This window comes from Lampris incognitus, chromosome 8 (genome assembly GCF_029633865.1).
Source record: "Lampris incognitus isolate fLamInc1 chromosome 8, fLamInc1.hap2, whole genome shotgun sequence".
Lineage (NCBI taxonomy): Eukaryota > Metazoa > Chordata > Actinopteri > Lampriformes > Lampridae > Lampris > Lampris incognitus.
The window spans coordinates 20,031,220-20,057,990 of record NC_079218.1 but is presented as its reverse complement, the minus strand read 5'-3'; the positions used below and the strand labels follow the sequence as shown (position 1 = coordinate 20,057,990).

General features: G+C 43.2%; 1 protein-coding gene across 1 annotated transcript in view; it reads right to left on the bottom strand.

Moving 5' to 3' along the window:
* Positions 1-6,444: 6,444 nt before the first annotated feature.
* Positions 6,445-26,771, bottom strand: part of nrxn2a (neurexin 2a) — a 174,176-nt gene continuing 153,849 nt past the window's right edge. The window contains exons 17-21 of the mRNA XM_056285549.1: positions 23,585-23,756; positions 15,664-15,753; positions 13,880-14,208; positions 9,465-9,549; positions 6,445-7,253 (exon numbers count right to left, since the gene is read on the bottom strand). Of these exons, the coding sequence (XP_056141524.1) occupies positions 6,445-7,253; positions 9,465-9,549; positions 13,880-14,208; positions 15,664-15,753; positions 23,585-23,756 (1,485 nt within the window). The remainder of the gene's footprint in view (positions 7,254-9,464; positions 9,550-13,879; positions 14,209-15,663; positions 15,754-23,584; positions 23,757-26,771) is intronic.

Here is a 26,771-nt window from a genome sequence, read left to right as displayed (position 1 = left end):
TGTCCATTTACATTAAACTGAAGTTTATGGCAGGCTGTTTTTGCTTTTCTTTTTTGGTATCAAAAATATACTTTTTCCCTAGTTAAAGTGTAATTTTTGACATCAGATTTCGAATCACGACTTCTTATACTTCAACTGTAACTGGCTAAAATACCAGTTAAGTTAAATTATCTTTAAATTATGCGTAGATTGGAACCAACACCGGTGAACTCTGATCCTTTTGGTGAGTTTTCACAGAAGCTATAGTTTGGTGTATTGGTAATAGAGGGTTTTGTCTGAGGAAGGTGACCACAACGTCAGAAAAAATAAATAATCGCTCCTTGCCAGTGTGGGATTTCCCATTTCATTATCAGAGTTTGCCTTTTTCTCCTCCATACCTGTGATCAAAACCAAATTGGGTGTGTGAAAACTACGTTTGTTGGACCCTTTCACACCAGCACAATACCAGGGAAAAGCTGTGCCAATGATGAAGATTATTGTGCACCTACCTGAAGGTTTGATTTCCTAAGTGTGTGTCTAAGTGAGTGTCTCTGATGTGTGACTAATGTTTTTTTCTTGTCTCTTCTCCCGTGCATGTGAATGGTGTGATGAGTCTCACCTGTGTGCCTGTGTAGTCTGTCCTCCTGTCAGGGCTACATGGTGATGGTCGTCACGTGGTTCGGGTCCTGGGCTGTTCGGTGGCATCTGGACACTGCTTGGCATCCTACTCATCATATTCTTCATATATTTTATAATTCCATTATAATTCTGCTATCCTCTTTCAATGTTGTATTCTGTAAACTGTGTTTTATTCTGTACACACAACATCCATTGCACTTATGTCCATCTTGGGAGAGAGATCCCTCTTCTGTTGCTCTCCCTGAGGTTTCTTCCTGTGTGTTCTCCCTGTTTAAGGTTTTATTTTATGGAGTTTTTCCTTATCTGATGCGAGGGCCTAAGGACAGGATGTCATGTTGCTGTAAAGCCCACTGAGGCATTTTTGAAATTTGTCATAATGGGCTATACAAATGTAATTGACTTGACTTGAGTAAGAAAGGGTCATGGACACTTTCACAACAATGCAATCCCAATAAAAACCCTGGATTTTTGTTTGGAACCAAACAGCGGAGGTCTAATGGATGAAACCAGGTGTTGTTTTTTTGTTTTGTTTGTTTTTTTTTATGGGGAGGGGTTGTCATGAAAAATCTCATACATATTTTTTTTAGTAAAAAAATTAAAGAAAAAGGGGTGGCATGATGGCCCAGTGTTTAGTGCTGTCGCCTCACAGCAAGAAGGTCCTGGGTTCGAACACTGGGGTTGTCTAACCTTGGGGGTCATCCCAGGTCGTCTTCTGTGTGGGGTTTGCATGTTGTCCCCGTGTCTGCAGTGGGTTTTCTCCGGGTGCTCCAGTTTCCCCCACCATCAAAAAGACGTGCATGTTAGGATTAATACTCCTGTCTGTGCCCCTGACTGAGGCAATGGAAAGAACTGGAGTTGGTCCCTGGGTGTGGCACAGTGGCTGCCCACTGCTCCTAGCTACAAAGCTAGGATGGTTAAATGCAGAGAAAGAATTTACCCACGGGGATTATTATAGCAAAAATAAATAAATGAATAAATAAATAAACAAACAAATAAATTAATTAATTAATTAATTAATACCCTCCCTGGCATAATTGAGTACCATTCATTCTAGGTTTTCTTTTTTACAAGTTTGTATTGATGTTATATGGAAATTACTTGTATGGTTTTTTGTGGTATTTGCACTAGTTATAATGTGAGAGAGAGTTACACGATTATTGGGAACAAGAGAGGATGTGTAATAGAGGTCATGCACCTGCTCAAACTGATGACCTTGTGAAGACATGCCTCGGTCTTCTGGATGTGAACAGGCTCGGTTCACTAAATTGAATCCCATTTTATATCATCCTTATTCATCCAGACCAGTGCTGTTGAGACTGAGGGATATAATTAAGATGGGAGACTTGGTCAAGACAGCAGCACTGCGTTATGTTTCAGACAGCTATAAAAAATAACGGACAGCTGGGCATTACTACGAAAGAAACAAGTAGCTCTCCATCCTGTTTCCTGATTCTATAGGATGACTTTATCCTGCAGCACTCCTTTAAAAGAAACCTTTTGAGTAAGAGCCAAGACTCAAGAGAGACTGAGAATAAAGATAGAGAGGGAAAAACAGAGAGCACTGAGAGAGAGAGCGAGAGCGAGCGAGAGAGAGCAAGAACCTCTGATTGATGATGAAAGTGGAGTGTAACTTTTTTTTTTTACAAAACCATATGTATACCCTGCAATTAATGTGAAATGCTATGTCCTCATGTTAAACAACATGTAACTAACGTTGACCCTTTAGAAATTAGTTTGCAACAATTGCTGCAATATTCGATTTGCAATAACTCCTGAACAGAGCAGGCAAAATATTTTGGTGCTAAAGTGTTAAAATTAAAAGTCAGGAATGTCTTTAAACAGAAGCTGACAAAAGTGAGTACACCCTCCACAATTTGGCACACTTCACTGCAACTTTCGAAGCTGCTCTAGTAGAGGCACTAGCCTTGACTTTATTATAGAGGAGACATTCAGGTAGTTGTGTGCAAGTGCGAAACAATTGTTGCATGAAAACAAGGTGAACTACTTTAAGGGTAACAACAAAAGTGAGTACACCCTAACTAGAATGTGTACAAATGTTAATATTTTGTGCACTTTCTTTTTTTTTTACAGGTTCGCTTTTACTGGGCAGAGTTAACAAGAATTGCACTGGTCTCAACTGGGATGTTCTACCACTCCTATGTGATAGCGTCTCTGAGCTTCTGGATGTTGGACACCCGATGTTCCTGCCCCTTGCATATTAGGATGCCTCAGAGATGTTCGATGGGGTTTAAATTTGGCAACATGCTTGGCCACGCCATCACTTTCACCTTCCTCTTCTTTAGAAAGGTAGTCATCTCCTTGGCAAAATACTTTGGGTCATTGTTGTGCTGAAATGGGGCTTTTCGACCAAGCTTTTGAATGGGAGAGTATCACCTTTTCCTTCAAACTGTCACAGCAAATCATGGAATTCATAATTCCATCACTTAACTTGAGCTCTCCAGGAACCAGCGTTATAGAATTTTCCAACTCCCCCACGGAATCTGACTTCCTTTTGTGTGAGGCTAGGTTAGGTTAGGCTAACCCTAACTAACCCCAACCCTAACCCCCTAATCCTATCTGTAACCCGTCCACGCCAAGGCAAGCCAGATTCTGCGGGGGAGTCAGAAAATTCTATAACACTGACATTACTCATACAGCCCCAAACAAGGACACTGCCACAGTAGGGATGACGCACTTGTCTTGATACTGTTCATCAGGTCACCGCCATACATACTGCACATTGTGGGAGCCAAACAAGTTGACCTTTTTTCATCAGACCACAAGACATGCTGCCTGTAGTCCGGGATCTTGGATCTGTGCATCAGCCAACTGTAGGCAAGCCTGCTTGTGTACTAGTTTCAGTAAAGGTTTAACACCGTGGATGATGTCCATGCAAGCTGACTTGGTGGAGTGTGCGATGTATGCTTTGTGCACTAACAGGCTGACCAGATGTGGCAGAAACCTCTTCGGCAATACGGGCAGCACTTTTATGCTTGTCCTGGAGAGTTAGATTGCAAGCTTGGTGAATAGAACGTATGGTCATCTCCTTAGGCCTACCTAGGTGACTGTTGATTCTCTGATGTGCGATTCTTAGAAAATCTCCAAATTAAGTTGGTCGGTGTGATGCAGCTTATTTTTAAGGATGCACTGATATTTTTGTATCCTTTGCCATCTTTATGAAGGGCAACAATTTTATCTGTGAGATCTTTAGAGGTCTTTGCCATGAGGTGCCATGCTGATTACTTCTACAGTATTTCTAAGGCCAACATTTCTTCAGACAACACATTTATGATTTCAGCATGTTTTAACGTTTTTATGATTAAGTTATGTGTAAAGAATGTAAATATTACAACGGACTCTCCACGGATGGAAGACTGCAAGCGTAGCAGGGATGTTACCTTGTTTTCATGCCAATAGTTTTGCACTTGCACACATCTTACTGAATATCTCCTCTTACTGAATATAAACTCAGGGCTAGTGTTTCTAATGCAGCTGCTTTTTGAAAGTTGCAGTGAAAAGTTTGCCAAATTATGAAGGTTCTACATCTCAATACAAAGTTATTCTGAGTGATCACCTTTATCCTATGATGAGACATCTCTATCCTGATGGGAGTGGTCTCTTCCAGGATGACAATGCCCCCATCCACAGGGCACGAGGAGTCACTAAATGGTTTGATGATGATGACAATGATGTAAATCATATGCTGTGGCCTTCACAGTCACCAGATCTCAACCCAGTTGAACACACCTATGGCAGATTTTGGACCAACATGTTAGGCAGCGCTCTCCACCACCATCATCAAAATACCAAATGAGGAAAGATCTTTTGGAAGAATGGTGTCCATCCCTCCAGTAGAGTTAAGAGCCTTGTAGAATCCATGACAAGGAGCACTGAAGATATTCTGGAGGCTCGTGGTGGACCAGCACCTTACTAAGGCACTTAACGTTGGCTTTTCCTTTAGTCTGTCACCCGTCTTTATATAGTGTTAAGTATTTTTATAGCAAATATAGAAGACACAGTATAACAAGGCTCTTTACAAAGTATATAATCAAGTGTATTTTCCTCTTTATCCATGTTCTGTACACATATTAAGATCCATTTCACAGGAACACTATACAATAGCAATGAGTGAGGAATGGAATATACTCTGAGCACTGAGCAGCCCATGTTAAATGGCACTTTCATAAAAAATAACAGGAAATCCCATACTGAATAAGTAAATGAAGACATAATTCAACAGAGACAATGGCTTTATGTCACACCCAATGGGTAATGGTTTCTATTTTAGCACATATAAAATGCACAAAACAAACAAAGAAATGTTTGTCCTTTGTATTTTCTCTGCATAATCTTGAACCTGTTATAAGAAAACAAAATATATTTGCAGCTTGCAGAACCAAGTGTGCTTCTCATCTGGATTTTTAGAAAAGAAAAAAAGGCAATCTAAAATGTAATGTGTTAAGAGGAGTGATAACAAGATATACACCGAAATATCAGAGAAATATCGATACAATTCACAAACTTTCAATTATTCATCTCACAGAATAGTCTTTTAGTTACTGGTAGAAAAAAAACCAATACATTTTGGGTGCTTTACAAGGAATATTCATGTCTCAAAGATATGTTTACATTATCTGTGTGCTTTTGCATTATTCCATGATAATTTGAGGAGGGAAATGATAAGAGAGAGCCAGCCTCTTAACACAAGGTGGGTAGGTTGTCCCTCTCCAAGGAGCACTCACAAAAAAAATTCTTCAAGGGTGATTTTTATGTGCCAGAATTTCTGTAATATTCAGGCTGCAGCGTTTTGACAGTGAAAAGGGAGCAGAGCATCATTCGTATCGGGTCCTTCTCATGCCCGTTCCCCTGCATTCTCTGAGAAACAAGCATAGGCAACGCTCTTTCAATCAGCTAACCCATGTATGTATATACAAATAAGTTTAGAGACATTCCTCCACTAGAAGCATGACTGTAGTGGAGATAATTCCCAGTTGGAACAGCATGGCACATTGACTGTGATATCTCACATATAAATGAATCATTCCAAATATAAGGTTTGCCGGGTAGAATATGTCGAAAAATGTTATCATCCCATTTTAACTCTTGTTTTTTTTCATGAGTAGAGCTATACTTCATGCTTCAATTATGATATTGCACCAGCAGCACATAACCATCACTGTGGACAATCAGAAAGGCAGAGTGACTGAAAAGTTTTACAACCACATAACGCAAAACGGACGTCAGTAGAGACCATGACTTAACAAGTGTGGATATCCACGTAAAGGTGGATATGGTTTTCTTTTGGAATATAGTTGGAATTACTGGAACGCTCTCTGCCTGTCTACTGTGAATATTTAATAGCCAGTCTGTTCTGCCTCAAATTTCATGATGGGGACACAGACTTGAGATAGCGCATTTAGAAGTACAAAGAAAACATTGAGGCAATCCTATTCATATGGTCTCACCACTTTCTTAACTGAACCATATCCATGCTATATACAAAGCCAAAATGGATACAGTATGATTTTTCCTAGCTTGTTAATAATAATAAAAAAAGTTATACCAATAAAAAATATGGCAAATGCAGACTGAGTGCAAGTTGTGACATAGAGGATGAGTCAGAAATGTACTGTAGATAACGCCGAAGGAAGGCGAGCAACCGAGACTTCTGAAACGAACACAGCTGTTATAACATTTTTTTTTCATTCTTTGTGCCTTGTGAGATTTCTCTGGATATGAAACTGGCAAACAAGGAGAGCAAAATGTAAATCATACACTGTCATCCTCTAGTGTCTGTCCACACCCGCCAGCTTTTCTTTGCTTTGCTTACACATAGTACTCTTTGTCTTTGTTCTTCTTGCCCTTTGTGACTGCCTTGGTCACAGCGGCTGTTGCTGTGCTTGAAGTTTTGTCTTTGACCACTGCTCCGTTGCCCTCTGCAGTGGAATTGTTGGCAAAGTTGTGGCCCTGGTCTGTCTGGTAGGAGCCCTCATCCCGATTGCGGTACTTGTACATGGCATAGAGAAGGATTAGAATGCAGAGAGCAGCAGCAGCCACAATACCCACCACCATTCCTGTGGTGCTACTGGACTCCCTTATCACCTCCACGGCACCAGGGTGGCCCTTCTCATCAGGGGCTGTAGGGTCGGCTGTGGGCACATGGGGAAAATTGGGGGGGTAAGTTAGTCCTGGTGTGTTTCGAGATGATGGAGGAGCAGGGGGCAGAAGCACCTGGTCACGGGTGTTCATTTTGCCTGCAGGGATGTGGAGCTGGTCAGGGTTGGTGGTGGGAGCATAAGGAGGTAGGGGGCGGGGTTTTTGGGCTCCACCCTCACCAGCGGCGGGGGGTGGAGGAAGGACTGTCCTATCAGTGACCATGGGGGAGTTATTATTGTAAAAGTCCTCGTCATCTGATTCCGTCATTTCGCCAGAGCCGAAGGCTGATACCTCCACAGGGTCACCGCAGTCCTCCTGGTCCGGGGGGCAGGAGGGGGGCGGGGAAAGTATTAGGGATTCTTTGGTGGTCTCAAGTGGGGACAACAGGGTGGGAGGAGGAGGGATGACAGGGTAACGGGTGGCGATGGATGGGGGCTCAAGGGAATCCACTGTTATTATAGGCAAGACTAATTCACCTCCTAGAAAGAAAACAGAAAAGGTGGGGGATTCTAAATTAGAATAGCATTAGGAAATTCCTGCAGAACAATTGTGCTCATTACAGCAGAGACACAATTTGCTCATTATGTAGAATATTTCTAAAAAAAAAAAATCAAGATTAAGTGCCCCCATAGGGAGTCATATGAATGTTCTTGTTCATATGCACAAAATATGACTGTATATGTATCATATCATTTCTGTATTATGTGGTTAGTTACAACGTTTTCAAATCAGTGAGATATTAATGCGATGTGTAAATTATGTAATACATTTCTTCTGGTGTACTGTGTTAAGTAATTTTACATGCAAGAGTATAATGCATGAATATAATGCAATATGATGTGAACATTAAAGAGCTCACGTGTGGATACAAACAGAAGATGACCCATGAAAGGTGCTAGATGAATGAGGAGCACATCACAAAAATCAGTGCAAATAATCAAATTAATGGTTAATTCAATTGGTACTGTATGAGAACCTGTTGAGAGCATTGCGAGAGATGACAAAGATGTTAGGCTTTTTTTCCCAAATAAACTATCAAACATGAAAGACTGGACTTGGGACTTTTTGATGGCAACCTGCATTCTACAGTCTTCGTATTCATTTTTGATAATGAGAGTAAAATTTTGCATCAAAAGTATTACAAAAAAAACAAATAAAATAAAGAAAAATTTTAGCCTATACGTTGTGGATTCTTTTGACAAAATTACATGGTCAGTGGCCTCTGCTACTGTACGTGCTTTAAAGAGATGTGTGGACTCGAGTCACATGACTCAGACTCGAGTCAGACTCAGGTCATAAATTTGATGACTTGTAACTCAAATTTGACTTGAGCAGTCCGTATAGCGTAGTGGTCTATTCCGTTGCCTACCAACACGGGGATCGCTGGTTTGAATCCCCGTGTTGCCTCTGGCTTGGTCGGGCGTCCCTACAGACACAATTGGCCGTGTCTGTGGGTGGGAAGCTGGATGTGGGTATGTGTCCTGGTCGCTGCACTAGCGCTTCCTCTGGTTGGTTGGGGTGCCTGTTCAGGGGGGAGGGGGAACTGGGGGGAATAGCGTGATCCTCCCACGCGCTATGGCCCCTGACGAAATGTCTCACTGTCAGGTGAAAAGAAATGGCTGGCGACTCCACATGTATCGGAGGAGACGTGGTAGTCTGCAGCCCTCCCTGGCTCAGTGGAGGGGGTAGAGCAGCAACCAGGACAGCTTGGAAAATAGGGTAATTGGCCAAGTACAATTGGAGAGAAAAGAAGGGGGGGCAAAATCTAAAAAAATTTTTTTTGACTTTAACACCAGTGATTCATGACTTCACTTGGACCGGAGTCTCTTTTACTTGAAAGAGTTGATACCTTCCCCAAGCCCAATAGTAAAATTATTTTAAAAAGTGTGTAGCCAATCAACTCTTCATTTCCATAATTATAGATCTACTTTGAATAAATCTGTAATAAATACAAATTTTAAAAAGCATTCATGATTTGCGTAAATTGAGTATATAATTACTCTAAAATGTTTAAATGGCATTAAATTTGTTGAGGAGCACATAATGACTTGTTTAGGACTTAAAACTCAAAGTTTTAGACTTGGGTCTGGACTTGGGATTTGCCTTCTTTGACTTTGGGCTTGGAAAACAATGACTTGGTCACCCCTCTGGCGGTTAACCATATGGGAAAAAATAAGGGAAATATTCCTCTGCAGCCCCTGCAGAAAATCTTTCCAATATGGACTTTCATGTAGTGGTTTTTAAGGTTGTTAGGGTCAGATTTCATTATTTGAATGACCCTTTCTGTTAAAAATCCCTTACAGGCACTCTTGAAAAGGTCATAGATAAAGTCTGCAGCATGACAATCCAGATAAGAAGAGCAACTTTATCTGGATTGTCAGACCCCTACATAAGCTCCACAGTTTAATCTAACAAATGCCACAAGATTTGTTCTATTCTTATACAGCCCGTGTGTATGTAACACAATTCATTAAAATCAACAATTTTCTGTTTGTTGATTACTGGGCAAAAGGTGAGACTGAAAATAGAGAAGTACAAAGTTGGAAGAGGTGATGAGGGACAGCCGAAGCCAGTATGACTCATGCACCAACTCGGGTAAAAATAACACAACTGGCAGTGTTGGTGAAAAAATTTGATGGCGCTTAGAGCAAATGGCCTGGTGTCCCATTGGCCAGTGCTAGGTGACTCACCTGTTCCTGGCTCACACTCTTCCAGGTCCTCATCATCACTGGGACACTCAGCTGATGCCACCAAAATATCATCAGAGTTCTGGGGCTAGAAAAAAAATTGAGATAATGTGTTACCGTTGATCCATCCATCCATTATCTGAACTGCTTATCCTGCGCTCAGAGTCGCGGGGATACTGGAGCCTATCCCTGCAGTCACTGGGCGGCAGGCGGGGAGACACCCTGGACAGGCCACTAGACTATCAGACAGGGCTGACATACACACACACACACACATTCCTACCTAGGGACAATTTAGTATGGCCGATTCACCTGACCTGCATGTCTTTGGACTGTGGGAGGAAACCAGAGCCCCCCAGAGGAAACCCACGCAGACATGGGGAGAACATGCAAACTCCACACAGAGGATGACCCGGGACGACTCCCAAGGTTGGACTACCCTGGGGCTCGAATCCAGGACTTTCTTGCTGTGAGGTGACCGCACTAACCACTGCGCCACCGTGCCGCCTGCTACTATTGATTTTAATGAAAAATAAAAAGTTAATTCTGTCTTGCATGCATGTCTCTGTGTAAATTTACAACTAAAAAGCAATTTATGGAGAAATGGTACCCCAACTTGGGAAGTAGTTCCTTCATGACTAATGTTAATGTACAGTGCTGTGAAAAAGTATTAGCCCCTTTCCCGAGTTCCTCTATTTTTGCATATTTGTCACACTGAATGGTTTCAGATCTTCATATAAAATGTAATATAAGAGAAGGAGAACCTGAGTAAACACATAATACAGTCTTTAAATGATTGTTTCATTTATTTAAAGCAAAAATGTTATACAACATCCATATCACCCATTTGAAAAAGTAGTTGCCCCACTGAACTTTAATAACTGGCTGTGCCACCTTTAGCAGCAACAACTGCAACCAAACACTTCCTATAACTGGAAATCAGTCTTTCACATCGCTGTGGAGGAATTTTGGCCAACTCTTCTTTGCAGAATTGCTGCTATTCAGTGACATTGGAAGGTTTTTGAGCACGAACAGCTTGTTTAAGGTCCTGCCACAGCATCTCAATGGGGTTCAAGTCAGAACTTTGACTTTGGCCACTTGAAAACCTTACTTTTGTTTCTTCTAATCCATTCTGAGGTGGACATACATTTGTGTTTTGGATCATTGTCCTGCTGCATACCCTAATTATTCTCCAGCTTCAGCTCACGGACTGATGACCGGACATTCTCCGTCAGAATGTTCTGGTAGAGAGCAGAGTTCATGGTTTCTTCATTGATGGTTGAGTCTTCCAGGCCCTGGGACAGCAAAGCATCCACACACCATCACACTACCACAACATGTTTGACTGTTGGTATGATGTTCTTATTGTGAAATGCCGTGTTTGCTTTACGCCAGACATAACAGGACCCATGTCGTCCAAAAATTCCACTTTTGACTCGTCTGTCCACAGAACATTCTCCTGGAAGGCTTCGGGGTCATCAATGTGATTTTTTTTTTGCAAATGTGAGATGAGCGCTAATATTTCTCTTAGTTGGCAGTGGTTTGCACCTTGCAACTCTCCCATGAATTCCATTTTTTCCCCCAGTCTCTTTCTGATAGTCAAATCATGGATGATGACCTTGGCTGAGGCTAGAGAACCCTGCAGTTCTTTAGATGATGTCCTGTTTCTTTTTTCTTTTTTTTGTGACTTTCTGGATGAGTCATCACTGCACCCTTGGAGGAATTTTGGTAGGCCAGCCACTCCTGGGAAGATTCACCACAGTGAATTTTGCTCTGTTTGGAGACAATGGCTCTCACTGTGGTTCGCTGGAGTCCCAGAGCCTTAAAAATGGCTTTGTAACCCTTTCCAGACTGACATATGTATCTCAACAACTATTTTTCTCATCTCTTCTGGAATTTCTTTTGATGGCGGCATAGTGTGCTGCTGTTGAGACCTTGCAGCCTGCTTCACAGTGATGGTGAGGTTCTCTATAAGTCATGTTTAGATTCGACAGGGCTGGCAGTAATCAAGCCTGGATGTGTCTGCTCTAATTGCATCCAATGATCAATTACATTTGTCGAATTGGTTGACTGAGTAACTAAAGGAGCAATTATTTTTTCACACAGGGTCAGCTGATGTTTTCATTATAAATAAAATTATCATTTAAAAACTGCATTTTCTGTTTACTCGGGTTCTCTTGGTCTAATATTACATTTAGTATGAAGATCTGAAACAATTCAGTGTGACAAATATGCAAAAATAGAGGAAATCAGGAAGGGTTCAAATCACTATATACGAGTCTCATCATCACTTAGAAATCTGTCAAAAATCATTTGTATTTCATTTATGGACAGTTATTTACTAATACAGAGGAACACAAAGCTAATATAAGACAACTTTCACCTGGACACTCGTAACTTCAGACTTCCTTGATTTTGTATTAGCAATTTTGAAACATAATCTGCTAGTTTCCTTTTAGATGTGAGCATGCTAACAAAATTTTGTCTTTTTTCTGTGGAAAAAAAAGAGTTGTTTAAATCAGATCTGAATGACTTGATGAACAGCTTGTTAGAATTCCACACATGCTTCCCGTGATGATGAGTTCTGAATAAATGACTGGAAACAGGCAAGTGATGTTTTGCCTTTTGCCACACTGAAACAAGGGACTGCTGACCCAGATGTGTTGTGTATGAAAACTTAACTTATTGGGTTGAGTGATTAAAAAACCAAAACATAAACAAGAAAGCCCCTGAAAAAACAAAACAAAAACAAAACCCAGAACAAAAACAGAATATTGCATCCACATGAGTTTAAATACAGTGCATTTCAATCACTACACAATGCACATACGTATTTGACAAAATTAATATTCATTTTATTAGTGCAGATAAATGAAAGTTGTCAAATTCCATTGACCCAATGACACCTTAAAAAACACGAGGCGTTCAGAAAGGAGCTTCAAACACACTCTCTATTCATAGAAAACCGAACAACCCAACGCTGTTTCTTGCTGCAAGAAATAAGCGTCACAGCCACATCTCAAGTGCGAGAGAGAAATCAACAGCAGTTAGAGACGGTAACTGTGGCAGTGTTCTTTTTTATATATTTTTCACCTTTTATTCCATCCATCCATCCATCTACCTATCATCAAAGCCGCTTATCCTACCCAGGGTCACAGGATGCCTATCCCAGCAGTCATTGGGCAGCAGGCGGGGAGACACTCTGGACAGCCCGCCAGTCCATCACAGGGCCCACACACACACACACACACACACACACACACACACACACACACACACACACACACACACACACACACACACACACACACACACACACACTCACACCTAGGGACAATTTAGTAATGCCGAGTCACCTGACCTACATGTCTTTGGACTGTGGAAGGAAACCAGAGCACCAGGAGGAAACCCACGCAGACACGGGGAGAACATGCAAACTCCACACAGAGGATGACCTGGGACGACCCCCAAGGTTGAGCTACCCTGGGGCTCGAACCCAGGACCTTCTTGCTGTGTGGTGACTGCACTAACAACTGCACCACTGTGCTGCCCACCTTTTATTCCTTTAGTAGAAACAGTCATCATAATCTAAATGGAGAGGACCTGTATATTGACTATGAACAGGCTGTTTGGACATTGCTCTGAATGCTCAACTTAAAGGGAGAGATAATGATTTTCAACATTATCTCTGTGAATACATCATAGCGACAACACTACATTAGCAGCCACAATACCGAGCAGTATTCTGTGTCCCTGAACTGCTGCCGAAAACCGTGTCCGCCCATGTGCCGCTGGCAGACAATCACTGAATGTGAAGACCTACTTGCCGGTTTGCCAACAGGCTGCATTCTATAGGAAAAAGTACATAACCATGCTATATTATAGAGTTGAATGTAGTGTTGTTATTTGCATTTTCTGATATGGTGTAGCTTTTCAGCAAACCAGTAGGTAAGTTTTCACAGTCGCAGATTGCCAGTGATGTCACTGGCGGTGCGTTTCAGAGACACTAAATAATGTCTAATAATGAAGTTTTATCCCCTTAACAGACAGACAAATAGCTAGCTAGATAGATAGACAGAAGGATAGAGAGGGAAGGAGAGGGGGAGAGAATGTTGAAAATTGGGATTGTTTTCCTTGAAGCAGTTTTGTGCAAAGCCTCCTGTCTCTACGCTACCTTCCAACAAAGGCTCTTACATGAAAAGATCCCACTAAAACCCCTGAAAGAACTTAAAATCAGTTCTTCAAGTTCTCCAAATACTTTATCTTTTAAGATTTTACACAATTCACAAGGACCTGGCATGCATCGAAGTTTTCCATTAAAAAAACCCACACATTACAAACAATTCGGACCGTCAGCACAGCATATCACTACTAGGCTCGTCCTCCTCAGAGGCCTGCATGCTCCTCTACCCTCTGACCTTTGAGATGCTCTCCCTCAAGCTTGGGGAGCGCTGCCTGCGGGTGGTGGTGGTAGCCATGGTGGTAGTAGTTTCCATGATGGTGGTAGACATATCAGAGACAGCCAGCGGGGTGGCGGAGGTGATGTCAGTCGCCGTTGCAGAGAGGGCGTCTCCGACCAGGCGGAGGTTCCCCTCCACCTGAACACTGGGGTCACTCTCTGCAGCCAGCTTCAGCACCTGGAGACCGTTGTAGTAGAGTCCCGAGATCTGACCCTGGAATGGCTGACCCTTGTCAGTGCCACCAATCTTTATGGCCGCCTGACTGTTAAAGATGGTTAACTGTCTCCCTAAAGTCAGAGAGAGAGAGAGAGCGAGAGAGCGAAAGGAAGGAGGAGGGGGTAAAATAGATACAGAATCATATGAGACTGCATGCATTGGTGTTTTTTCAAACCCAGTTGTTTCAAAGTCATTTTTTTATACTGGAAATTATACGGGTATGAGGAAATAATTTGCTCATAGCTTACCTTAGATGTCCATTATAATGTCAGAAGGTTAGTTTATAACTGAAGTACCATCTGCTAACTTAACATCAAGTTTATTACTTAGACTTTAAACATGCAGGTTACATTATCATATTTATATTGTTTAAGGACCTATTTAAGTGTGTTTTTTAATGTGGAGGAGATAGTGATTTCAAGTTTATTGTATTAGTAGCAGGGTTAAAATTGTGTCTTCAGGGTGAAATAGATGTGTTTCCAGCATATTTGATTATCTCTTTTCTCTGGAAAGAATGATGAAACAGTGAAAGTAGTGTTTAATTTTATGTCTTTTTACTGGCATGGGGGAGTTCGAAATGGCTGCATCGCTACACCCAAGACTGAACTGGAGCCTCCTCCCCACTCATCTAAGTTAGCCTTTATGCCATTATAACATGTTCTGTTCAGATATCTTGATTGGATTTCCCCTGGCCCAATTGTTTCGCCTCCTTACCGGGGTTACACTATCTAACTGCAGCGCTGACAGTAACTCCAGTGATAAGCAGTGGTATTTCAGAGGAGGATGAGTGCAGAAATAGGCCAATCTCAGGAGAATACGTATTAGCATAGATAATGGCTGCAAACAGCGATCTAGTTTAGCAGCCTGTCTGGATCTGAGCCCCTCCATGACAGCCGAACTCTTCACACTCCCAGCGTGAGGCGGCTCTTGAAAGACACCACGAGATGGCGGGGGCACAAGGGGCAGAACTGTCAATTTGTTCTGATCATATGAGGGAGATAAGGTTCGAACTATTAGTTTATAAGTTTTGAAATTGAGGTTAGGTGATAGTCATTTAAATGCATTTGTTAGTTTTATAAGGTGTGGTGTTACACAACGTGTTTTGATGTTACATAATTACACACAGAATCTAATTACTTCCAGTAATTAAGAGGGACATAGTTAGAAGGTTTAGTCAGGGGTTAGGTGATTTTAGTTAATAGGTTTAAAATTTCTGAAAAGGTGCAGCGTTACCACAAGTTATGAGGATGACAAAGGATAAATGGAAAACTCATTTTTATGGTATTTATCCAATGAGGTAAATTATTTAAACTTCACTTGAATGTGGCAATTTTGCACTCATTCAAAACCGTTATCTAACTTTAGGAGTCAACATGAAGGCCAATTGAAGAAGGAATTTGGATTGGCGTACTTGTGGATAACAGTGTTTAATCCTTGTCACCCTTGTCTTTTGGCACTGCACCTCTTGTAGGGGATGGGTAAATTGATTTAATAATTATTTCATGGATTAATTAATTAATTTTTACCTTTATCGAGTAGCCATTCGTCAACTACCCGACCAAGTCTGTATGGGATTCTTTGTCTAGCAATAGCCAGTCGTTCATTATCATAGTGCCCTTTAAAGAATTTGGAGAGACAGGTTAAAGGTTAAAGTCTGCAGGGTTAAGAAAAAATCACAAGGTTAGAAACAGGGTTATCATGGCTAACAGGTTTAACAAGTTTGCAATTTTAACCCAAGTTTGAGTTAAAAGAAACTTGTGCTTTGCTTAGTGGTATATTGTTATTGGAGAGTAACATTGTTAAACTAATTAGAGTAAGGTTTAGGCTATTTATAAAGGGCTAGGTTAGTTAGTGATAATTAGCTAATTGTGACCTTGTATATTTAGCAGGTAATCAGTAGTCAGGAAAAAAACACTATAGCAAAAACACAGGAAAAGCATATTTCATATAAAATGAAAAGGTGAGGCATGCACCGAGGCATGCAATAAATAAAGGGCAGTCAGTGCAACACAGTATTAGCTCAGTCAGGGAGACACAATACACAATCATGACAGGTAGCAATCATCATTCAAGACAAGTACAGACCCAAAAGTGAGTGATCACTTTGAAATTCCAATAAGATATTTCTGTTAGTATGTTTATTTGATATTGAACATTTTCAATCACAAGCACTGCCCGCTTCTCAAATATGGGAGAGACCTGTAGATATTGAAGACATAATAAAATACAATATTCAGTCCTGACAGAATGCATTACCATCCGAATGAGAACGCTATTGCTCCAAGGCAAGATTCAGACTGTATACTGTCCATTCAATGACTGCAGATTTACAGGTTTGACTTTGCTTGTGCATGCAGCATTTTTACTCCGAACCTTGGTTTATTAGTAGTTCCCGGGGGTTTTCTTGTGTATCTGAAGTTTTGATGATCAGATGCATACAGTGGGCACCTAGTATATTGTCTGGAAAGCCTGAAATACGATGGGATTTATCCTAAGATTTTTACTTCTTGGTGTCTAAACAATGTATATGCGCTGGTGCATCCTCTCTATGCCATAGAAACTGCACCGCGGGCAGGAGACAGAAACCTGAGATATTCCAGCCACATCCTCTTACAACAACTCCATTTAAAGGATCTCAGAGCCCACTCCACATGCCTTGGTAACACTGTCATGTCTGATCACCCCTTGAAAACTGGAGTGCAGATATGGCGGATCTAGACAGCTTTGTGGTGGAAAGGCCTCCTCAGACTTCTTCAGACTTCTTCAAAGTTCTTGAAATTCTATGCATATTGCTTAGAGACCAATCAGCAGCATTGCACAATCTCAGTCCTCTAAATTTTTGTCAAATGACTGCTTGACGTCTTTGATGTTTAGAAATATAAAGAGTTCTTGTTTTACATCATGAAATTGAATGGTGCGCTAGACATATACTGTGTTGTTGGGTTTCTAGTGCGTTAACAAATGTACTTACAAATGGACCTAGGTTGGCATCAGTATGACATGAAGATTAAAACTCCTGGTTCTGTAGAGAACCTAGGTTCTATGAGCTACGGAGTAGTGCTATATTTACATATTGCCCTCTGACCTCGCCTCTGGCGATGCTAGGCTCTGAAATTCACGGCTCATGGGACAGCATCCCCTAAGCCCCGCCCACAACTGCACTTGCCATGCGTCACCACATCACTCGTCAGTTCGACCCACCAAGACCTCCTTCGAGGGACCTCAGCAGGCGAGCAGGAAAATATAGCACTACTCCGTAGCTCATAGAACCTAGGTTCTCTACAGAACCAGGAGTTCTATTATCGCTACTCCGTAGTGCTATATTTACATATTGCCCCAACTACGGAGTAGCGGCGGACTAATGCCCCTCGCCTGCCACCCGCGCTGAAGACAATAAGGGGAACAACACCTCACACCCAGTACTCAAATCCCCCCTTTGGCCGGCTAGTATATCGTAGAGGGGAGGCTCGCATAAGGGGGCGGGAAAAAAGAGAAAAGGGAACGTAACCGTTCCAACTTTCCATATACATATACACATAAGCTATAGCCTATATATAATATTCTTTTTTTTTTTTTAAATGAACTATGTACAAACGTCCGCGCTCCCGACGGGAGACACTTGCGTATGGCCGGAGCGCATTACGCATCAGTGCGCCTCACTGTGCCAAGCACAGCACCGGTCACTGTCATAGCAGACTGGTCAGTTAAGTAATGATAATGAACGAATGTGGCGAAGACCACATTACCGTTGACATAATAGACTCCATCGCCACACCAGCATAGAGAGCCACCGAAGCGGCTGTGTCCCTCGTGGAGTGCGCTTTAAACCTGGGTACTCCTCTACCAGCCCCCACCTAGGCTTGGGAGATCCCGGAGCAAATCCAATGAGAAAGCCTCTGGCTAGACAGCGCCTCTCCTTTCCTGCCCGTCGCCCCGTAGCAGACAAGGACCTGTTTAGTCTTTCTGAAAGGACCAGTGCGCTCCAGGTAAACCCGTAGTGCACAAACCGGGCAGAGGAGATGGAGCCTCCTCTCCTCCTCCGAAGAGGGAGAGGGATAAAAGGCCGACAACACCAATGGCACCCGCTGGTAACGCGCGGTGACATGTTTCGGACGAAACGACGGATTCGGGTAGACTACTCACCTTTGAACTGTCCGCGGCAAATTCGATGCCCTCCGTGGAGAGCGCGCACAGTTCGCTGACCCTACCCAAAGACACCAGGGCCAGCAGGAGCGCCACCTTGGCCGACAGCCACTTAACGTCAGCCGATTCCAAAGGCTCGAATGGCGCAGAACACAACGCCGACAGAACCAGGGATAAATCCCAAGTGGCCGTGCGGTCGTTCCGAACACTCTGCCTGTTCCTCACCCCCTTGAGGAACGCCACCATACGGGGGTGAGAGAAGACAGTGTCGCCACCCAGCCTAGGCATAAAGGCTGAGATCGCTGCCAAGTACCCCTTGATCGTTTCGTAGGCTAAATTGTCAGTCGATCGCTTGTATTCCAAGAACCCCGCAACGTGGGCCAAGGATGCAGACAGAGGTTCCACGCCCTCTCCCGCGCACCACCTAGCAAAAACTCTCCACTTGGAGTCGTATTGCGCCGATGTGCTCGGAGCGCGCACGGCTTGTTAGTGGCCACCGTGGCCTCATCAAAGCCCTCCTCTCTCAGCCTGGCCCTCTCAGAAGCCAGGCCGCCAGTTGGAACCCCGCTAGAAGGGGCTCCTGTTGGATAATCCCGTCTGCCTGCGTCAGAGCGTCCAGCCACATCGGGAGGAGGAACTGTGGCGCGCGCACCATGGAAACCATGTTCGGAAACCACGGCGCGCCCGTGCATCTGATCCGTTCCACCACCGCCGGTATCAGACCCAGAGGGGGAAAAGCATAGAGCAGCTCGCGTGGCCACGGCTCGATGCCCAGCGCATTCACCCCCATAGGCGGGTTGTCGCTCGGGCAGAGCGAATACCATCGTGCGCATTTGGCGTTCCTCTTGGACGCAAACAAGTCCACCTGCGCCACTCCGAACTTCGCCCAGATCATCTCCACGATAAGAGGATTGAGGGACCAGTTGTCCCAGCTGGGCCCACCACGCGACATGATGTCCGCTGCCTCGTTCTGGCTGCCAGGCACATGAACTGCCCGAATGGACTGCGTTTTCTGAGGCACCCAACTCCACAGGTCATAGGCTACCGCACGGCACGCAGCCGACCGCGTCCCGCCCTGCCTGTTGGTATACGCCACCGTAGTGGTACTGTCCGACCTGACCAGAATGTGTCGATGTCGTAGGAGAGGAGCGAAATGACGCAGTGCCTCCAGCTCCAGTGCATTGATGTGCGCATTGTGACTCACGGGCCATACTCCTCTGATTGTGCCGTGGCCACAGACCGCACCCCAACCTCCCAGGGATGCGTCCGTGAATAGAATCACCTCCTCCGATCTGGGTCCGAGGGGAACCCCAACCCTGGATCTGCAGGCCTCTGCCCAGTGATCCAGGTCCAAGCTCACCCCCTCTGGGACCACTAACTTGTGCCGTTGGCGCAGCCGGCGGAACCGGCCCCCTCGAATAAGCCAACACTGGAGTCTCCTCATAAAAAGCAGACCCAGAGGCACCACCTGGTGAGCAGAGGACATGATGCCCAGGAGCCGACGTGGTTGACCTACTGTCACCGACCGGCCCGGGGCAAAACTGGCAAGAAGGTCCTCTAACCCCTGCCACTGCTCCTCCGAGACGGGAGCCAGCATCCTCCCTGAGTCCAATGCTAGGTGGTTTCGCGTGACGGCCAGGGAGCGCTCTTCTTCCAGTTTACCGTGAGACCCAGGTCTGACAGGTGCGAGACCAGGCGACTCGTGCGTTCCATAGCCAGCCGGTGATCTGGGGCTATCAGAAGCAGATCGTCCAAGTAGTAGGCTATAACGTAACCCTGGGCAAATAGCGGAGTGAGAGCCACCTTGATGCACATCGAAAAGACCTGTGGGGCCAAACTGTAGCCGAACGGGAGGACTTTGTACTCGTAACACGTTCCCTGAAACGCGAACCTGAGATATTTCCTGTGGTGACCCACTATCGGGACATGGAAATATGCGTCCTTGAGGTCCACAGATGTGAACCAGGCTCCGCTCGATATCATGGCTAAGAGCTGGGGGACCATCAGCATGTGGAATGATTCTTTGCGCACCCAAGTATTGAACCATTTCAGATCTAGAATCGGCCGCATGCCCCCCGATTTCTTGGGCACGAGGAAATACCTCGAATAAACTCCTATTTCCTCTGTGCCTCTCTCCACCACCTGTATCGCGTCTTTGGACAGCATCTCCAATATTTCCTGCCGCAACACCTCTGCTTCGGCAGGTGAATGGATCAGCGTCTGACGTATGCCCGTGTAAGGGGGAGGACCCTGCTCGAACCGAATCTCGTGGAGGGGGTAGATGCATTGAAAAATGAACTTAGACATCGCTGCATGGTGCTGGGGCCAAACTCTGAATTGGGCTCCTACTGTATGAGGTATTCACAAGTGTACATGGTGACCTTATGATGCCACAATGACATTGTAGTAATTGTTGTACAAATTAGCTGTCCATCCATCCATCCATCCATTATCCAAGCTGCTTATCCCAACTGGGGTCGCGGGATGCTGGAGCCTATCCCAGCAGTCATTGGGCGGCAGGAGAGAGACCCTGGACAGGCTGCCAGTCCATCACAGGGCCGACACACACACACCTAGGGACAATTTAGTATGGCTGATTCAGCTGACCTACATGTGGACTGTGGGAGGAAATCAGAGCACCCAGAGGAAACCCATGCAGACATGGGGAGAATATGTAAAATCCACACAGAGTGTGACCTGGGAGACAACCTCCAAGGTTGGACAACCCCGGGGTTCGAACCCAGGACCTTCTTGCTATGAGGCGACCGCGCTAACCAGCACACCACCGTGCTGCTCCAAATTAGCCATGTAAACTCTAAATAGATGTTTTTGGTGTATGCACTAAAGCTCAAGAAACTGCCTTCCTGAAGAAATATCAAAATGTAATGGAGGAAAGGAATGGAAGAAAGTGCTGGGATGAATGAGAGGCAACGATGGACTTATCTAATCAAGATTTTCCAAGTTGATAAATTAAAATAAATCTAGCAACGATGGTGTCATGAAGTAAAAAAAAAAAAAAATGAACAGAGTAAAAAGATGGGGCAGAATGCGGGTCATTCATCGGTCATTAGTCTTCCAACTCGACAAGTAAAGTGTTGTTGACGTTCATAAATTTCACACAGAATAAAGATTGAATGGTCCATTTTGACCCTGCGCCTCTATTTTCTTATCTCACATCAACGAAAGTAGGTTAGATGCCCTGCAAAAAAACAACAAGTTTTTCACATGGACTGTAGGGATCTCATATGTACCTTATGTTATAAATAAAACATAATGTGCAGGGAATAAACCAGCCTATTTATTCAGTATAGAATCCAGGATTAGCAATAGGCAGTCTGAGAGTAGTACGCCCACCTCTATTCAAGGTACAGTGTATACTGCTGAGTACTGCCCACACACACACGGTATGTGCACAGTTTAAAGACAACAATATTGTTGGACGTGGGATAATAGTAAATGCATACAAAGGATAAGGATTACAGAGCAACATGAGAAGAAACACTATGCGTGACAGTGTTGCTAGTGAGGATTACCCAGATATTAATTTCATTATAGGCTTTCACATCAGTCTTACATCCTACTACATACATAGTTTCAAGATGATAAGAACGGCGCTGGGGTCAGCAAGAAGAAGCAGACGTTCAGTATTTTTACCCAACTTTACTTGGGCAGGAAGGGCCACATGAGGAGTATCAACACCTAGGACCTTCTTGCTGTGAGGTGACCACGCTAACCAATGCACCACCGCTATTTTTTCATGTATTTGTCATGCATAAATCTATTTTAATTTTATAAAACAGTCAATACAAGATAAAACAGGACAGAGATTAACAGTTTACGTTCCCATTCATGTTCTTTACCCACACTCAATTGTCGCACAAACCTTTAATATTGTTGGACAATGGAGTTCAGTAATATCAACATGTTCAGTCCATCCATAGCAAAATGTCTCTTGTCCTTACTTGTCCTTGTCTATCTTCTCTTATACTGAATGTATTATACTGTAAATAGTAATTGTAAATCAAGTGCAATACACACAAATTTGGTTCAAAACCATTCATGGCTAACTATGGGTACTGTATGTACAGATTAAGCGTCTTCATGTGCAATGCTAATAAAATTTCAAATTGCATTTTTTTCCACAGAATTTTTATTCATGAGCAACGTGTTTTTAACTTTTGTACTTATGGAGCACTTTAGTGGTAAGTTTCTACAAATTTGAACTCAAAGGGTCCAAATAGTTAAAAAATGATGCATGCTTTCGATGTTTTCACTGTTACCTCGTGTCAGAATATATATCAAGAAGAATTACAATCAAAATGTTTTAATCTTATTGATAAACAATCCCTTATTATGTTGGGGAAGTAAAGACAGTTAAATAGGTCACCTGTAGCAGGCTATGTGTCAGTATCTGACAGAAATGTGGATGCTTTTGATAATATTATATAAAGAGGAGAAGAAATGCTACGATAGTAATACAAAACATCAATTCTACGTCTAACTGCTTTAAGCGGAAAAGGACAGAAGGAAATACACAAGCTGCATATTCAGTGCTAACGAGTGGAAACCCAGTTCTCCCATATCTGTCATGACGGGAGATGAATAATAAATATATAAAGGATGAGGGAAGACATCAATAAACCGCTGGGCTTGTGTGAGGGCTATGTTTATGCATGAACATTAAAACTAAAGCAAGCAAGAGAAAGTGATGCCATTATGGACATAACATCAGATGACAGGGAGCGTCAACGACTACATATACCACCTGCATCCTAAATGCAAGCATATAAAAGCTCATTATCAAAGAGAAAGGAGAAATAAATTAGATGCTGAGATCTAGGTGAAGGGCCTTTCGTTGCCATGAGGTTCTGTAGGAATTTTATTCTCATCGCCGTCATTTTTCCCTGCCGTTTGTCAAGCAAGCGATAGCAATTACTGTGGCAAATTAAAATTCATTGTCTGCCATACATACTAAACAATCCAGCTTGAGGAAAACGTATCAATTCCAGATTATTATTAGATTGCTTGTGCAGTGTGGCAGGTCAACTTGTCCAAACAGCAACCTGTCAACTTGACTGGAATAAAGACGATGTCAAGTGCTGGATGAGGGTGCCAAAGAAGAAAAAACACAAAACAATTTGCGCTTCACTTCGATCGAAGACAAATTTCCGATTCTATTTGGACTCTTTTCCTGCATTCAACGACGGTCCCATCGGTTTCTGAGATCCTTTCCCTCTAGTCTAAACAGACTCTTCACCTCATCTGCGTACAACATAGCCACCCGGTCTCTCCTCAAAATCTTACCTGGTGGGTAGCGCTCGATGACGGGCTGGTTGTCCACCTGGAGGGTGGCATTGCCACCACTGCGTGTGAACCGTACAACATGGTATTTGCCATCATTTACCATGACAGCGGGTTCATCAATGGTAATATCATCTGTCCCCACGTTGAAGATAACGCCGATCTTTCCTTCATCCTGCAGGCGGAAGACAAAAATGAACAGTGTGTTCGTTACCTTGTTCGTGAACAGTAGATTTAAGGTAAGTGACAATATAGGTATAGCTTTTATTTTTATTTATTTACTTTTATTTTATATTTGTTTTAATTTTATTTGGTTACTATTGGGCCGAAGAAATAGAAAACCTCGTGTAAGCAACGGAAAAATATCCTTTGTGACATTGACCATATGCTAAAAGCTTTCTTTAGGGTTCAGCAGCATTTTCCCTCATCAGCTGGCTCAATTTTCCCTGATGTGAACCACGGCTGACAGAATCCTGCTGTCTCTCTTTTGGTTGACCAACTCCCGTCTGCGTCTACGTGCCTTGTCCAAGGGTCAAAGCTGCTTCCAAAGCCAGCCTCTAGATGGCACTAGACAGAGGCATTGGAAACAAATCCTGTGAGGTTTCTGTGTCGGCCTGGCTTCTGTACACTTGCCTGGCTTTTTAGTATTTATAATGGCACAACAAGGCCAAAGAGCTAATTTAGTTATGAGGAGATGTTGTGGAAGAAGAAAAAAAACAAAATCAAAACAGCCGCATAAGACTGCGGTATACATGAGGACTGCATTAATCCTCTCCAATTACTCCACAACATTTTTTTATGCAATACACATTTAAAAAAATCAGGGGAGAATACTGATAACAGAGGATAACATAAGTAATTGCTGCAGGCTAAAAGGCGGGTGACTAAAGAAGCAGGGGGAATTTGGTTAGATTATTTTCAATAACAATAACAATCATTACATTTTTCACCAATGGTCTTTAAATTTGGGCCTGCATATGCAGGTTCATTCCACCCACCCACCTACCTACCTACCTACACACACACACACACACACACGTGCGGGTCTGCTAGTTTCACCAATTGCATACCTTAACCCAAAGGAGTGGGGAACTAGCTAATAAACTCTGACAGCTTAGTATTTGCTTGTAATGAAAACCTGCTTACACATGGTTCTTGATCGCACATGGTTGGCGAGCCCTTGTAGGAACAATAAACCCGAAAGTATAACCAGTAAAAGAAACACAACATAGTGGGATTCAGCCTTTTCAAAGGGAGGGGTATTTTTAAGGTTATTTCAATAACATTAATGAAGGGTAATTCCTATGTTATTTGGATTGTAAGACGTATTTTGGGCTCACACTTATTTCTGAAGTAACAAAAAGACCATCCAGAGAGGGCAGGGCCTCCCCCCTGTATACACAGCATCTTCTGACTTGGCAGATGTAATAGAAAAGGCTTTAAATACTGCAGTAGGTTTTTACATTGTTCTTGCTAATGTCAACAATGTCAGATCCCAAAGGTATGCATTGTGTAACAACTCGACCAGCTGAAAAGTAGCCCGTCTTACCCTGTTGTGTTGTCGATGGCGCACCACTGACAATCTAAACATGTCGACAAACACACGTCTGGCATGCTGTGATGCTGGCTGCTGCTGTGCGGCATCGAACCCATCTCAGAGCCATGCTGTCATCTGTAATGACCGCCTTTAAAATGTTACAATGCAAACATTTCGAGCTGATGTGGATGCTGTTAAGTCTAACAAACGGTCCCGCCATCAGCATTCTCGGAGTCCTGGGGGTGTCACGTTAATCATGTTCTGAGCCAGATAAATCACCTTCTGACTCGTCTTGCTGGGAGAAACTCACTATCTCGCCACCGTGCTTGCACATGGCAGGCCAGCTGCAGGGCATCTTTAAATGGTGATCTTTGTGAATATTGCAATTACTTGAATTTGTTATGGCCTCAGGAATTAGTGAATGTGTAACTAGTTCGTTGTGGCTGCTTTACAATTCATGAGCCACAGCTGGATAATCAAATTCACATGAGTCAAAGAGAAGATGAACCCCCTTTTCATCCACATAATCTGCTCGATGCTATCCTCCACACCTGTGAGTTTACAGTGGAGTTGTTGCACTCGGTATTTTCGGCTTGTTGTTAAAACAATAATGACAGGATTTCTTTAATTTTCATGCATATGCGGCGCTATTTAGTAGTCAGGCCCATGGCTAATTCTTTTCCAGTGAAACATGCTGACTAATATCCAAATGACAGCTTTAGAAAAACAGTGGCCTTGCGAGAGAACAGCCACTAACCATCATCAGGGCCAGCAGAGCAAAGTAGGCCATATAGTTTCATCCCGGCTCAGCGTCGGGATGCTCTTCTTTTTCTAAGTCACTCGTATAGCAAGATTGCAAAACGGCCCCAAAAACATCTTTTGACAGATGACTTAAAGAGGCCAGCTCCACTCCAGCTCTAATAAACAAACACTTGGCCATCCAATGCTGCGCAATGCCTGGTTTTTGTTTGTTTGGTTTTTTTTTTTGAGGATGAATCTAACCCGGCAGATTCTGTCATGAAAGTACACACAGCCTCCCACCTAAAGCAGCTGTTTCGACAGGGGTATTGGCTCAGGTGGAGTCATTTCCATATATTATCTGGATCCCCACCAGACAAAAAAGAGGGGGCTGTCTCAACACAGCTCCATCTAAGCAAGATGCAGTTACACCCCTGAACAGGCATGCTGTACTACCCTGGCCAGGGGACAATGTTTTGGTCCATTTTAGGAGGATATGATTACAGTTCAATAATTCCGCAACAGAGGAGAAACTTGCTATTCTTGCTTACCTTGCAACCGAATGAGAGGGCAAGATGAGAACTTTCCCATTTGGGGGTAAAGAATATCAGCTCATATATTTCCCATGGAAACAATAAAGTATCTTCCTTCCTCATCACAATCAGTCCAGTACATACTGTAAGGCTACTGCTGAGCTATGCAAGACAACCACGTACAAATAAGAATACAATAACATACTTTTAATCTTACCCCTCTGCGGATAATAACCTTTAGCCTATTTATAATTTTGTAGAAGTCTTTAAGAATTTAAGCCATCTCCTGGGGTTATTTCCACGAGAACAGGAAACAGAACGTGCTAAGTACCACAACAGCACACACCAATAACCATACACAAAATTACTTGAAGAGATGAAG